Source organism: Macaca mulatta, chromosome 17, assembly GCF_049350105.2.
Source record: "Macaca mulatta isolate MMU2019108-1 chromosome 17, T2T-MMU8v2.0, whole genome shotgun sequence".
NCBI classification, from domain to species: Eukaryota; Metazoa; Chordata; class Mammalia; order Primates; family Cercopithecidae; genus Macaca; species Macaca mulatta.
Window position 1 is genome coordinate 22,608,826 of NC_133422.1, and position 16,764 is coordinate 22,625,589.

General features: G+C 40.1%; 1 protein-coding gene across 10 annotated transcripts in view; it reads right to left on the minus strand.

The window, feature by feature from the left end:
- Positions 1-16,764, minus strand: part of ENOX1 (ecto-NOX disulfide-thiol exchanger 1) — a 324,009-nt gene that overhangs the window by 56,793 nt on the left and 250,452 nt on the right. For 8 of the 10 annotated variants that reach the window (XM_077974448.1, XM_077974446.1, XM_077974447.1 and 5 more), the window contains 2 exons: positions 9,613-9,720; positions 5,540-5,596 (listed from right to left, as the gene is read on the minus strand). In XM_077974448.1, the coding sequence (XP_077830574.1) occupies positions 5,540-5,596; positions 9,613-9,720 (165 nt within the window). The remainder of the gene's footprint in view (positions 1-5,539; positions 5,597-9,612; positions 9,721-16,764) is intronic. The other 2 variants (XM_077974449.1, XM_028837539.2) reach the window with 1 other exon arrangement.

Below are 16,764 nucleotides of genomic sequence, written 5' to 3' on the forward strand. Positions count from 1 at the left end.
TTTCATAAGTGAAGGAGAAATAAAATCCTTTACAGACAAGCAAATGCTTAGAGGTTTTGTCACCACCAGGCCTGCCCTACAAGAGATCCTGAAGGAATCACTAAACATAGAAAGGAACAATAGGTACCAGCCACTGCAAAAACATTTCAAAATGTAAAGTCCATCGATGCTAGGAAGAAACTGCATCAACTAGCGAGCAAAATAACCAGCTAATATCATAATGATGGGATCAAGTTCACACATAACAATATTAACCTTAAATGTAAATGGACTAAATGGTCCAATAAAAAGATACAGACTGGAAAATTGGATAAAGAGTCAAGACCCATCAGTTTGCTGTATTCAGGAGACCCATCTCACATGCAGAGACACACATAGGCTCAAAATAAAGGGATGGAGGAAGATCTACCAAGCAAATGGAAAACAAAAAAAAGCAGGGGTTGCAATCCTAGTCTCTGATAAAACAGACTTTAAACCATCAAACATCAAAAGAGACAAGGCCATTACACAATGGTAAAGGGATCAATTGATCAGGAAGAGCTAACTATCCTAAATATATATGCACCCAATACAGGAGCACCCAGATTCATAAAGCAAGTCCTTAGAGACTTACAAAGAGACTTGGACTCCCATACAATAATAATGGGAGACTTTACACTCCACTGCCAACATTAGACAGATCAACAAGACAGACAGTTAACAAGGATATCCAGGAATCAAACTCAACGCTGCACCAAGCGGACCTAATAGACATCTACAGAACTCTCCACCCCAAAGCAACAGAATATACATTCTTCTCAGCACCACATCGCACTTATTCCAAAATTGACCACATAGTTGGAAGTAAAGCACTCCTCAGCAAATATAAAAGAACAGAAATTATAACAAACTGTCTCTCAGACCACAGTGCAATCAAACTACAACTCAGGACTAAGAAACTCAATCAAAACTGCTCAACTACATGGAAGCTGAACAACCTGCTCCTGAATGACTACTGGGTACATAACGAAATGAAGGCAGAAATAAAGATGTTCTTTGAAACCAATGAGAATAAAGATACAACATACCAGAATCTCTGGGACACATTTAAAGCAGTGTGTAGAGGGAAATTTATAGCACTAAATGCCCACAAGAGAAAGCAGGAAAGATCTAAAACTGACACCCTATCATCACAATTAAAAGAACTAGAGAAGCAAGAGCAAACACATTCAAAAGCTAGCAGAAGGCAAGAAATAACGAAGATCAGAGCAGAACTGAAGGACATAGAGACACAAAAAACCCTCCCAAGAATCAATGAAGCCAGGAGCTGGTTTTTTGAAAAGATCAACAAAATTGATAGACCGCTAGCAAGACTAACAAGAAAAGAGAGAAGAATCAAATGGATGCAATAAAAAATGTTAAGGGGGATATCACCACCGACCCCATTGAAATACAAACTGCCATCAGAGAATACTGTAAACACCTCTACGCAAATAAACTAGAACACCTGGAAGAAATGGATAATTTCCTGGACACTTACACTCTCCCAAGACTAAACCAGGAAGAAGTTGAATCCCTGAACAGAGCAATAGCAGGCTCTGAAATTGAGGCAATAATTAATAGCCTACCAACCAAGAAAAGTCCAGGACCAGACAGATTCACAGCCAAATTCTACCAGAGGTATAAGGAGGAGTTGGTACCATTCCTTCTGAAACTATTCCAATCAATAGAAAAAGAGGAAATCTTCCCTAACTCATTTTACGAGGCCAACATCATCCTGATACCAAAGCTTGACAGAGATACAACCAAAAAAGAGAATTTTAGACCAATATCCCTGATGAACATCAATGCAAAAATCCTCAATAAAATACTGGCAAACCAAATCCAGCAGCACATCAAAAAGCTTATCCACCATGATCAAGTGGGCTTCGTCCCCGGGATGCAAGGCTGGTTCAACATACTCCAGCATATAAACAGAACCAAAACAAAAACCACATGATTCTCTCAATAGATGCAGAAAAGTCCTTTGACAAAATTCAACAGCCCTTCATGCTAAAAACTCTCAATAAATTCGGTATTGATGGGATGTATCTCAAAATAACAAGAGCTATTTATGAGAGACCCACAGCCAATATCATACTGAATGGGCAAAAACTGGAAACATTCCCTTTGAAAACTGGCATAAGACAGGGATGCCCTCTCTCACCACTCCTATTCAACATAATGTTGGAAGTTCTGGCTAGGGCAATCAGGCAAGAGAAAGAAATGAAGGGTATTCAGTTAGGAAAAGAAGAAGTCAAATTGTCCCTGTTTGCAGATGACATGATCGTATATTTAGAAAACCCCATTGTCTCAGCCCAAAATCTCCTTAAGCTGATAAGCAACTTCAGCAAAGTCCCAGGATACAAAATCAATATGCAAAAATCACAAGCATTCTTATACACCAGTAACAGACAAACAGAGAGCCAAATCATGAATGAACTCCCATTCACAATAACTTCAAAGAGAATAAAATACCTAGGAATCCAACTTACAAGGGATGTAAAGGACCTCTTCAAGGAGAACTACAAACCACTGCTCAGTGAAATAAAAGAGGACACAAACAAATGGAAGAACATACCATGCTCATGGATAGGAAGAATCAATATTGTGAAAATGGCCATACTGCCCAAGGTAATTTATAGATTCAATGCCATCCCCATGAAGCTACCAATGACTTTCTTCACAGAATTGGAAAAAGCTGCTTTAAAGTTCATATGGAACCAAAAAAGACCCTGCACTGCCAAGACAATCCTAAGCCAAAAGAACAAAGCTGGAGGCATCACGCTACCTGACTTCAAACTATACTACAAGGCTACAGTAACCAAAACAGCATGGTGCTGATACCAAAACAGAGATATAGACCAATGGAACAGAACAGAGCCCTCAGAAATAATGCCACACATCTACAGTCATCCGATCTTTGACAAACCTGACAAAAACGAGCAATGGGGAAAGGATTCCCTGTTTAATAAATGGTGCTGGGAAAATTGGCTAGCCATAAGTAGAAAGCTGAAACTGGATCCTTTCCTTACTCCTTATATGAAAATTAATTCAAGATGGATTCGAGACTTAAATGTTAGACCATAAAATCCCTAGAAGAAAATCTAGGTAATACCATTCAGGACATAGGCATGGGTAAGGACTTCATGTCTAAAACACCAAAAGCAACGGCAACAAAAGCCAAAATTGACAAATGGGATCTAATTAAACTAAAGAGCTTCTGCACGGCAAAAGAAACTACCATCAGAGTGAACAGGCAACCTACAGAATGGGAGAAAATGTTTGCAATCGACTCATCTGACAAAGGGCTAATATCCAGAACCTATAAAGAACTCAATCAGATTTGCAAGAAAAAAATAACCCCATCAAAAAGTGGGCAAAGGATATGAACACACACTTCTCAAAAGAAGACATTCATACAGCCAACAGACACATGAAAAAATGCTCATCATCACTCGCCCTCAGAAAAATGCAAATCAAAAGCACAATGAGATGCCATCTCACACCAGTTAGAATGGTAATCATTAAAAAATCAGGAAACAACAGGTGCTGGAGAGGATGTGGAGAAATAGGAATACTTTTACACTGTTGGTGGGACTGTAAACTAGTTCAACCGTTGTGGAAGACAGTATGGCGATTCCTCAAGGATCTAGAACTAGAAATACCATTTGACCCAGCCATCCCATTACTGGGGATATACCCAAAGGATTATAAATCATGCTGCATAAAGACACATGCACATATATGTTTATGGTGGCACTGTTCAGAATAGCAAAGACTTGGAACCAACCCAAATGTCCATCAATGATAGACTGGATTAAGAAAAGGTGGCACATATACATCATGGAATACTATGCAGCCATAAAAAAGGATGAGTTCCTGTCCTTTGTAGGGACATGGATGCAGCTGGAAACCATCATTCTCAGCAAACTATCACAAGAACAAAAAACCAAATACTGCATGTTCTCACTCATAGGTGGGAATTGACAATGGGATCACTTGGACACAGGATGGTGAGCATTACACACCAGGTCCTATTGTGGGGAGGTGGTGGGGGAAGGGATAGCATTAGGAGATATACCTAATGTAAATGACGAGTTTATGGGTGCAGCACACCAACATGGCACATGTATACATATGTAACAAACCTGCACATTGTTCACATGTACCCTAGAACTTAAATTAAAAAAAAAAAAAAACAAGAAAAACAGAAACCATACTGGTAACACCTTAAGGTCTTCCCAGGCCTTAGCTCATTACATTATGACATGTTTTTGAGATAGGCTTTGCCATTCTTTTTGCAAGTGAGAAAAAGGAAGCTCAGAGAGGTTAAGTAACTTGTCAGCCTAACACATGTAATAAGCAGCGAAGTCTGGATTTCAAACTACATCATATCATAGCTGCCTCAACTTCCTGTACACTTACCATGTCCTGTATATTGTCATGTGTTTCTTAATTCCTTAACTCAGTTATAAGTTCCCCGAGGGCAGACAACTAGTCTTATATTTCTTTGTAACCCCCATTTCTGTTCCCCTAGAACTTAGCAGAGCACTATGAACACGTAAGTCCTCAATAAACATCATATGTTAAATATCTGCTGGGTAGGAACAATAATAATTAAGTGGGATTTTTTTGATACTCTGAATATTAGGCTCTCTGTTGTATATAATTAAAACAAGAGTGAACAAGAAATATATAATTTCTCCTAGCTCTAGTGTAATCAGGCATTCATTATCATGTCTAATTCTGTGTTCTGTGAAAAGAACTGCTTAGTAAGCATTTTCTTTGATGAGGATAATCAAATACATACAGATATCAGAGAGATTTAAAAAAGACAAAATCATCAAACATATGGAGAGGCAATGATCTACATAGTGTAATATTCCATCTGAGACTAAAGAACTTTCAAGGCAAGAAGAATACTTGTTTACTTTTTGACAATTGGATATTCAAGGAACACTAAGAGAGGAAGTCATGGTGTAACTGGGATCTTGTACCATCACACATTATTCTCTATCAAGGAGATGGATGCACTGTGCTACTGTTCTGGGTGAGGAACAGAGAAGGAATACATTTCAAGGGCCATTCTGAGAGAAGGTGTTTGCTCTGAGACCGTTTCAGCATGTCAGTCATTTAGGTACCACCTTTGCTGGCAGGCAAACTTAATGAATATACATGCAATGCACAACTGATTACCCTGTCGGGTGTCTTTCCGTTTCCCTCCCAGTATATCATCAGTTACAGTTTTGGAAATACAAAGAGCTCAAGCAGACTCACTGAGATTAGAATTTTCGATGGTGGGGATTAACTCATATACTTCTAAATTGACATTTGATAAACCAGGCTAACAATAGCAGTGCCTGTCAATCACATTTTCTTGCCAAACCCTATATATTAATCTTAAGCTGCTGAGAGGCAGAGCTTCTGATTTCCTTTATGTGGTAGATAAAGTGCCACATCCCCATGTGTTCAACCAACATCAAGCAAGAAGAACAAATACCAGGTTTGTGGTACCTACATTTGAATCCTCATGGCTGTGGCCATTGGTCTCGACCAATTCCTTGGTACCTTTTAACTGCAAATTTTAAGGAAAAACAACACAAAACAAAAAAATGAATAAGCAAGCAAATCTCTTAAGTACATCATCTTGTTAACTGATTTATCTGAGGTTGTACTTTATAAAACTTCCAATGAGGTAAAACAGATGGAGCACATATTTTTAATGAGCCTTACTGGAGCCAATTTGAGACCAATATTTCATGAAGTTTGATGCCTGGCACAAGAATAAATGGGTCTTGGTCATTATTTTTTAAATAATAAGATTAGAAAGCAGTTCCATAGGCATAAAATGTATAAAATCGGTTCTTAAGAATAATAAATGATTTCATTTCCTAGTTGGATTGCTATTAATTTAAACCCTGCAGTGTTTGCAAGTTGCCCCCAGCAAAATGATGTTATATTAACGATTATTCGTGAATGATACATTTTCAGCTGCTTTTAACATGCTACTGTGTTAGACATGTCCTCCTTGAGAATATATTTGAATGACTGACATCTCTGGAGGACTAAAGACGGTTGCTTCTTTGGTAGAGAAAGAGTTTGGATGACATCTCCTTGGCCACGGAAGCATTAGAAGAAACGATATTTCTCAAATGAGATTTTTAACAGTGAATGTTTGAAAACACTTCTTTTTCTCAGAGGCTTAGGAGTAATCAGTTATCAGGAGGTTTCAGGAAACCTTTAATTGTCATTTTATCCTAGCCTGACTCAAAACAGATATTTAGTATCAGACAGCAAAGGAAGAGGGTGAGATGTCTTGAAACGGTTTTGCCAGTATTTTTTCCTGATTTAGGAAGCAGCATCTCCTTCATTATCTTGTTTATGCCTAATACAAAGTATTCATGGCAGGAAAAAATACTTAAGATGTGAAAGAAAATCAATGCACATATACCACCAATGTGTTTGCTTCAGAACATTGGTTCCTTCTGGCTACTTGTGCATATTAAAATGAAAGCTTCTTCAGTTTTTGAAGGCCAGTATTAAACTCCCAGCAAAAAACCCTAGCCACTCCATGCCAAAGGAGGGGTTTTGCCAAAGGAATGGGAACATGAAGACACTGAGGATCGGGTAGTTGATTATGCACAAGCCTCTTTGACTCATTTCCGTATCACTCCCAATTAAGAAGAAAGTCTGCCCACTGTTCTTTAGGGCAACATCATTGATGTTTCTACACAACGACAGACACAGGGGAGCATGGGCGATGTATGGCATATATGACAAGGCAGAGGTGTGCCACAGTGATAGGAATACTATCTATTATCACAGGACACAAAAGGACTTTTAAAAAATCGCCTCGCTCTTTTCCTAGCTGAGTGTTTCTTATTGAGGTATCCCCTCGTCTTCCTCTTCATCAACCCCTCTGCTCATCCCACCTTAGGTCCTGTAGCTTGTGCTCCCATGAGTTTGAGTGGGGTTAGCTCAGAAGGTCTTGTTCTTTTTCAGCAGAAGTAAAGGGCTATTTTATGAATGTCTGTTCCACCTTTACGTGTTTACCAACATGATGTGCCAGTTGCTCTCCTCCCTTTTAAATAAACTCCATTCTTCCCATTCCATGATGTCATCTAACTCTGCCCTTGCTTTTTCTGCTCCTGTTTCCTCTCCCCTCACTGTCTGTCTCCTGGCATTGTTCACTCTGCTGTGCTCTGTGGCCAGAACCACGGAGGAAACCCCTCCCCGCTGCAGCCCGCCCCTCTCCTTCCTCCAGCTGCAGCTCCAGGACAGCTGCTGCTTTGTTCTCCTCTCTGCCCCCTCTTCTTCTCTCCTTTAGCTGCTGCTCTCCCCCAGGTAGGGCTGCACATCTTGTCTGATGAAACTGAGGTTTGTGAACAAGCTCCAGAGGTAGGAAGCTATCCTCATTGTAAAGGAGATGAGAGGCAGGAGTCAGTGGGGCCTGGAGGGGCCCAGAAAAGCTGCATCTTCGCACATGGGAAGACTGAGAGCTTAGCGGGTAGCCTGGCCTTCCCTGGAGGGGCTGGGGCCTGAGGGTGGGAAAGGTCTGCCCTCAGGATCTGTCCTTGCCTGTCAGGATTCCCAGCACGAGGCAATTGTGTGAATAGCAACATTCCAAGTCTGCAGAGAAGGGTGTATCTTTCCTTGCGTGTGTCCATTTGTTTAGGCCACATCTATGTGGGCACTGAAACTGTTTACACATGGAGTTACTCTACACAAATCCAAAGACAGCCTCAAAGGCCGTGGTCAGTGGAGGTGCGAGGTGCCGTCAGTGCACATCTGTGTGTGGGTGCAGGGGCATGGAAAGAACCTGTACACTGCATGGCCCCTTTTGCAAGAACCACCAAGGGGTAGCAGGGGAGGGGCTCTTGGACAAACAGCTTGGTAATGGCACCAGCACCCACATACATTTGGTGTCTCAGGCTTAAAGATTCTTGGTATCTTTGCTTGGAAAGAGCTATCCCATTTTAATTAATATTTCAGATTTAAAATTCTTCCTTCTCAATTGTATTTTCTAGGTCTTTACTGATTTTAGCTCTTTCGAATCTTCTTCATGTTCTCTGTTTTTTAAATAATGAAGAGTGAAGTGTGATGTTTCACCCATACCTGTGTGTGCTCTTCTCTTTAAAAATGCATGCCATCACAAGATATATCAATACTTTCTGCAAAACTCAGAATCTATTTTTATGACTAGGGTTTGGACTTCAAGATCAAGGATTTGAGTCATTTAGAGAAAAGAGAAATTCACCCCTCCCCAGTCCGGTCAAAGCTATCTAAAAGAAAAAAAATTGGGGTGAGAGAGCAGAAAACAAAAGCTCAGAGCTATGTCGGTTGATTTGGAGCAAATTTGGACCAACTCAGTTCCACTTTGCTGGGAGTCTTTTCATAATATAACAGTGGAAAGGACAGTGATTTCAGGTCTCCTCAACTGCAGGTCATTGTGAATTCAGTCAACTAGATTTTTCACTTCAATCTCTTATATCTGAAATCATACAGCGTCAGCCTCAGTACAAGTTACTGAATCTATATTCATCACATGAAGATAACTATTAGTTTTATAAAGTATTTTCTTCCAAAGCTATAAAAGTTTATAAACTAATATCTGTACTTTTCTCTCACAAATCAATCATACCTTTAGGAGAAAATAACTAAAAAGATATTTCTGGGCCCCAAACCATTAAATAAAATCAAAAATCACTCACAAAGTGACATAGAGCTGACTTTATATTTTCTCAAATGTCACCTTTGAAGTTATATATACCGTGTAAGGTTATTTATACAATGAATAACCTTGATGTGTCAGTGAAAAATTTAAAACAATCTCATTTGATTACCCACAGAGGGTTGGGGTTACTGTATGCAATTTTTTTCCTTCAAATTACCATTCATACATTGTTGGCAGCAAGTGAAGGCCAGAAATAGGAAGGCATTTCAAGAGCTCTCCTGGTTCCTCTCATGTAGATAGTGGGCTTAGATTTCCCTCTGCTGCCTGCCGCGTACTCCATCTTACCCTGCTGTAAGACAATACTTTCCAATCCACTTATCAATGTCACGCCACACTTTTGTATCAAAGAAAACCACAAGGAAATGATCAGATTTACAAACTTCATATAAAAGGTCTGTTGCTCACCACGGTTAGATAAGTACCCTGATGCACAAGGAGGATAGTTTTTAAATGTTGCTATGAATCAGTCCTTGTTCATGTGTCTGCAGGAGTCTCATGGGTTATGCTAAACTCATTTTCCTCACTGTTAGACTTAAGAGGAAACCAGCTGCTTACTTTGAAACATACCTCATTGCCAGTATTTTGAAACTTTTATCAAAATTTGGTTGTCTTCTGGAAGAAACTTTCACACAACACTGGCAGGCCTGGGCAATCTAAACAGGTACAGGAGTGAGGACAGCGATGCTGGAAATGAGGTTATAAATTCCATACAGCAGAGCTGCTAGGAGGTTTGACAGGGTTCAGGCTAACTGTACTGCAGATTACCTTCGTAAATGTTTGCACGGGTGATGCACGAGGCAGGCAGGCATTGGGGTGTTTGGACTGATTCAGAAATCGGAGCTGTTTCATTCACTTACTTGTTCCTGCAGGACTTTTAATAATGCTTGCGTATGGGACTGCTCTTCCTTCGCTTGTTCCAGTTCTGACTTTTTGTTGTTTAACTCCTCTTGGATAGTTAGCAATTGCTGTGAAATTAAAGGATATTTAGCATAAGTAGGGTCGAAGGCCAGGTGATTTAAAAATATCCACAATATCCATTCAGAATTATCAGTAGAAGATGTTTACATGTCTTGAAGCTTAATTCAGACCTCAGTTGACCTCGTGTGTTTCCACACTAAGTATCAGGGGCATTGCAGTTTTGACACACTGTTAGGTTGTTTGTGATAATGATGCACAAAACTCATTTTCATATTTGTGAAGGCATCATTATATTCCTTTGAGCAAATGCCTATTTGTAAAAATATATAGGATAGTGCTAATACATTACATTGACAGACGAAAAAATTACAATATAGTCAACTTGTCCAGTGTTGCTTCATTTTACATATTGCAGTAAAGCTAGCTTTACAGAAACTCTATAAAGCTACTTTGCCAAGTGTCTGGGACCACAGAAGATCCTTTTGCTTTCTCTGTTATGACGGTGATGTTTTATTAGATCAGCAGGACTGAAGTCCAAACTGCAATCAATATATCAGCCGAGAAAACTGCTGATATAAACTGTCAAAACACTAAGCTATGGCCTACACTGCTATTTTTAAGCAGGGCCACTGAAGGGATTTTTGTAAGCCCTGAGCATCCCTTGCCCTATCAACTGTAACTCATGTGAAGGCTTTTCCTTGTCTGCCAAAAGCACAGCGCTGTGCAGTGCGAATTCTTTGGGACCCGGTGATGTGTTAATATATACATAGGCCGGAGAATACATTCAAGAGCTGCAAACCGGGCCCTGGAAACAGCTCTGACTATTCAAAGCTTCTTGACAACAAAGGACTAGTTCGAAGAGACAGAAGTGCATTTCTTCTGCTACCGTGCATAACAACTGCTGTACTAATGATCTGGAAATGTTAGTGGATTCCTGCCATGAAGAGACCTGTCTCCAACAGCCAGGCTACGTCTTCAGGGCCTTGACAAGCGGCTGCAGAGCTGCCTGGCCAGTTCCTAACCATCAAAGCCTGGAGAAACACTGGCACTGGATTTCTCAGGCTTAAACCTACCAACTGGAAGGATTACATTAAATCTCCAAAACTACTGGTTTGGGGGAATCTTGCAGGGTAGGAAATACTCAGAAAAACACACCGCGCTTTCCCTTGGGCTTGCTTGTTCTGCTAACTGCTGTAAGAACCTACTTTGGTCCTGTAGCATAAACAGTGATTTCTTGCAATTTTCTAAAAGCTCAGTGCATCCTATTTTACCACCTGCTCATGAAATAATCAATCACATGTGAGGTAATGTACACATTCCACATTCTCTCACTTAACAATGTATGGGATTTAATTGTGCATCATTGATTAAAGTACAGAAACCAAGGAGCCTATATTGCACTTTGGCATAGTGACAAGTACCTACATTGTGTCTAGACAGTGGGGAATGGCTCTGTTCCTTCATTCACATTCCTGACTGGCCCCAGAACAGTTCCAAAGGGAACTGGTGCCCTGACTTGGATAATGCTGAGTGGATTTTACTTTATGAGACAATTTCAAATCCAATCCTTAAATCTCTTTTGAAAAATGAGCCAAATGAAAGATAGGAAGTTGTCTTCAAAGGTAGGTAGCTTATGTTTGCTTACTGCAGCGCTTGAGGTGGCAAAACCAAATATAACTGATGTCCAGAAGAAGGGAGGTGGACATTAATAATGGTGTATCTGTATTATCAGACATTATGCAGTTCTTTAAAATGAAGTTGCACAAATGTCTTCTAATACACAGAAGCTCAAAAAGCACTGCTCAGCAAAAAATACATTCAGGTTACAAAATTTAACTTTGCAGCATATTTGTAGGAAAGGATCTAGACGCTGTCTCTAGGTGGGTGGGTTCATGGATCTTTCTGTTTTGCTTGTCAATTTTCTGATATATCTGTAACAAACACTGGTTTAGTAATGAGAAAAAATCAAATGAATTTCAGATTGGGGAAGAACAAAGAAAGGAATACTACTTGGACACATCTCTCAGCTATTACCAATACTGTGAATAAATAAGAGGGAGAAGTGCATTGGAGTCTTCATTTCATGCACACACTTACAACTCTTCCTTCTACTAAAACACACACACACACACACACACACACACACACCCCTTTCCCTTGACCACTCTTCTTCTTTTAGTCTCCCTCTTATCTCATCCATTCTTGGATTCACACTTTTTAAATGTAACGTCTTCCCTCTCATCAGTGCTTCCTTTTCTTCTTATGTGTAGGCAATCACTTCAATGATGTAGTGTCTAGATTTTTATTTCAATGTGTTTTTCCAGAACATATATTGTCATTGTTTTGTGTGTATTTTTATGTGATATTATGTTTCCTATTGTTTACTATATTTTAAATTAGCATTATGTTCCCAAGATCCATCCATGTTACTATTTTTTTTTTTTTTTTTTGAGACGGAGTCTTGCTCTGTAGCCCGGGCTGGAGTGCAGTGGCCGGATCTCAGCTCACTGCAAGCTCCGCCTCCTGGGTTTAGGCCATTCTCCTGCCTCAGCCTCCAGAGTAGCTGGGACTACAGGCGCCCGCCACCTCGCCCGGCTAGTTTTTTGTATTTTTAGTAGAGACGGGGTTTCACGGTGTTAGCCAGGATGGTCTCGATCTCCTGACCTCGTGATCCGCCCGTCTCGGCCTCCCAAAGTGCTGGGATTACAGGCTTGAGCCACCGCGCCCGGCCACTATTTTTTTAATAAATGAATTTATTAAAAAACCTAATGGATTTTCCCTTTTTAGTCCCAAAATGTGCTATACATAAGAAAACTTTGAAATTCCCTTGAGATTTTACTGAGCTTGACTTATTATTATTTTTATTATACTTTAAGTTCTGGGATATATGTGCAGAATGTGCAGGTTTGTTACACAGGTATATACACGTTACTATTTTATGTATCTAATCCATGCTTCTGATGGGGTACATCCACCCAATTTTACCCAACCCACTCTCACAGTGAAGGCCATTCAGATTACCCCAGTTCTTCCTGCTGTATACAAGCTTGCAATGGACCATGCTAGTGCAAGTTCCCTTATGGCCCTATGGGAGGATTTCCCTGGGATGCGTATCCAGTGGTAGAACTCTTAGGTCAAAGAATTTGGCAAAGCTGCTCTCCGGGATGGTCATGCCAGTCTACCTGCCTGTCAGTGGTGTGTAAGAGCTGCTGTACTCCACTGAATAATAACACTAAAAGCATTGTTTAGCTTTCTAATTGTTGCCAGTTTAATAGAACACCAAGATTCTTCATCTTTGAAAAATTTTATACTTCTTTGATTCCCTGTGATTATAAGCATCTTATATGCTTGCTAGCTATGGGGGTTTATTTATAATCCTTAAAACAGTGAAGAGCAGTGGTTTTTAATTCTGACTCTGCATTAATATTATCTGGGAAGATTTTTAAAAAAATACTTATTTCTGGGCTTGACAGAAGACCAATTAACCCAGAATATTGAGAGGTGGGACCCAGGCACTGATCATTTTTAAACACCTTCACAGGTAATTATTCTGATGTGTAACTGGGGATGAAAACCACTGTATCCTGAAATGCTTATTTAATCTTCATTCTACTATAATGTGACTTTAATCCCTAGTACTGTACTCAAACTGCTCTCACTACAGTCACCGGTGCCTTGCTAATTGCCAACTAGTATTCCAGGTTCTTTTCTTCTCACTACATGCTCTCTCCAGGGGATCCTATTCACACCCATGACTTTAACTACATATCACATGTGCTGGTGCTTTACAAGACTGCCTTTACAGCCTCTGCCTCTTTCTTACTACCTACCAGACCCTTCACTTCCTGTGTTTCCAACTGTGCCCATTAGCGCACCTACCCTTCCCACCCCAACCAGTCTAAACCTCTTCCCCTGGTATCCAGAGTTAAAACCGTGAAGTCAGCGCTGGCCCTTTCATCACTCTCACAACCTCTTTGCCGGTTCCTTGACCTTTCCTCCATCGCATCCTTGCTGTCGTAGTGAAGGCTACCATCTCCTCTCCTCTGGGTTCTTCCTGTTCTCTGTGCCGTTTACCCGACACTACTGAGAGAGCTGACTTCCCATGAATTAAAGTGCTCCCGTGATTAAAAGTACTGTAAATCCTCTAACCCCTACAGATAAAATCTAAACCACTAAACTCATCATTCCCCAGACATGCCAGTTGCTTCCATGACTTATGATAAGTTTCCTACTCAGAATTCTGTCTGGCTGATTCCTACTCATGCTTTAAGCACCACCTCAAATGCTGCTTTTGGCCCAAGATCAACTCAGATGATGCCTTTGTAAAACTGAAAAGAGCCCCATCCTCTCTAGGTGGACACAATCCCTCACCAGGCAGATGGTTGGGCACTGGCTTTGAGGCTTGATTTCATTCCCACTTACCCCTTTGGCCTGCTGCTCTTGTCCAGGGCAGAACCTACACTATGAAATGCGGTAGCCTTGGGTTCTTCCTCCATAAAAATGTTCTCTAATCACTGAAGCAAAGTTAGTTCATCTACCTTCTTGCTCCCAAAGCACTTAATACGGTATACCATATTTCATATCTGTCTCCCCAACCAGACTACATTCGCCAATATTAAGGTCAATGATTAGGTTACCTCGAATATATAATAGGTGCTGAATGAATAAATGAAGGGATAAATGAATGTTTGCTCTTGTTTCCCCACTTCTATGGGATTAAACCATGATCCAGCAATAAGAACAACAACAAAAAAACCCACCAAAACAAAAACAACCCCCCACAAAATCACCTGAGGAACGATAAACTACTAATGTATTGTTCTAAACATAGGGATATATAAAACTTTTTGAGGAAAAGAGCAGTTTCATTTAAGACGTTTTGATTCATTACTTGGCAGTTCCAGATATCCTTCTTAATCTGAAAAGAAATATTTCTCAACAGGCTAAGGAAATCTAATCAATGAATTTATAATTATGTAATTTATTCTTCAAGTTTCACCACAATAAGCACAAAATCACCACTATCAGAAAAATAACATCAACACTCCTAGACTGTTTTCTGCATTCTACAAAGTTAATGCGCTCTTTTGTTTTCAAGGTATAAACTCATAATCTAATATTTATATCTTCAAAACAACGATGATTCAAAACTGCCACTCATTTGACTAGAGGTCCTATAAAAACAGGGAGGTAGTTCACAACTAGATCATTTAAGTCAGCCTTTCAGGTCTTTTTCACTTGAAATGTATGAGTGTCTATAATATTCTTTCTAGTTTGAATTTTTAAGTACTAAAGTGCCTCAATTATGGAAGTTCATAAGCAGCTAGAACTTAATCAGAAGAGTCTCTTGGTTGGATTGGCTGATGGCAGCATAATTTTAATTTAACATTTGAGAGTGTGGTGTTAAACAGATGCACTATTACATTCTTTGGTGGTTTCAATTGAGTGTGTTCCGATTAGACAATTATCCATATGCCAATCAAGTGGAAACACTTGGGCAGACCATAAGCAGGTAAATAAATGCTGTACCTGACACATCTTGATATTTCCAGGCCACTGATTTAATGGTATCATCAAAGAGCATTACAAATGTTATTTGGAGACCTAGAATAAGTGAGGTCACATTTCCATTTTTACAGGTTGGAGAATCATGGGCACACAGAGGTTAAGTCAGGTATCCAAGGTCATGCTGTCTGGGAGAGACCCACCACTTGCACTACTCAATTTTCCTCCCTCAACCCGTGGTTTCTAGCCTGGCAATCACACTGCGCTGTGAATTTGGAATGGAAATCAGCACATGCCAAACGTAAAATCCTCCTAGCAACGACTTCTATCTAAACAGTCATCATTTCCACGTAGGAGCCAGGCTCCAGGCTTGTTAGAGACATGCTTTTGTGTATACTTCTGTGAGCGGTGTGGTAAATTTGACGTCCCTTTAAGAATAATAATCCCTTCCTTGTCTTTTTTCTTAAATTGTATAATTTTGTTACCAAGGTGAAGTTTTTATGTAGGTAACAGATTATATAAGGTTGGTTCCATGAAAGTCATAGATGACAGTGCAAATACCCTATGTGAAACACATCAGCCACATCTCGTTGTAAGCTGAAACTCAGGATTGTGATAATTCAGGAATCTTTGGCAGGATAGTGTGGGGTTAGGGGAACTTCTGTGGGAGAGAGGAAGTACCCTTCCTAAATTTAGGTTGGTGGTGGGTCAGGTAAACTAACACAAGGTCACAAGGTAGATATAGACAGTGACTGACACACACACACACACACACACACACACAATTTCTTCTTCTCCTTGTTTCAGGATTTCCCCAGTGCTTGGCTCTTCATTTAGTTCTAAAACAATCTGCTAATATTTATCCATTCATTCCTTTAGTCAACACTGAACTCCTGCTGTGTGCATGGTACGGGGCTGGGCAATGTGAAGGACACAGAGGAAACAACAGTTAAGTAGCCTCTTCTCTAGATGCTGGGTCACAAAGATTCTTGTACGTACATGATAACTAAGTCAGGACAGTACAAAGTACTCTTATAATGGCTATAACTGGTGTGGTTTCCATAGGAATCCAGGAGATTTCCGGGGATCAGTTTAGGGGTCAGGAAAATGAGCTCAGGGGATCCATCTTGAATCACAACTTATTCCGCTTATTGGAAATGAGCCACTGAATATTCACGATAATAGTCTGGAAATAGTTGAACTCACAGAATGTTATCAATTTAAATTCAATGTGTTTTTACTCTTTTGGTTCAGTTTTAATAATTGTTGTTCCATCTCTATAACTTTGCTATAAATCAGACGTCCCACTCAGTGGGATAATCCTTTAAGGATAGTAGAATATCACCTAAGGAAATGAGGCCCAGAGGTTTCCAAAGGGAATTCTCACCAAAGGCGATAGTGGGTGTGACTGTGTCTGATGATCTCATCCCAGCAGTCCTTTTACAATTTGCTCTACGTGGTGATACCCTGAGAGTGTCCTGCCCCATCCTGCCTCTGTACCCTGTTGCCAACCTGATTTTTCCCAGTATTTCAGCCAGAAATCTGAACTCCACCTGTGACCAGCTCTGCCAGATCCCTGTCCTACT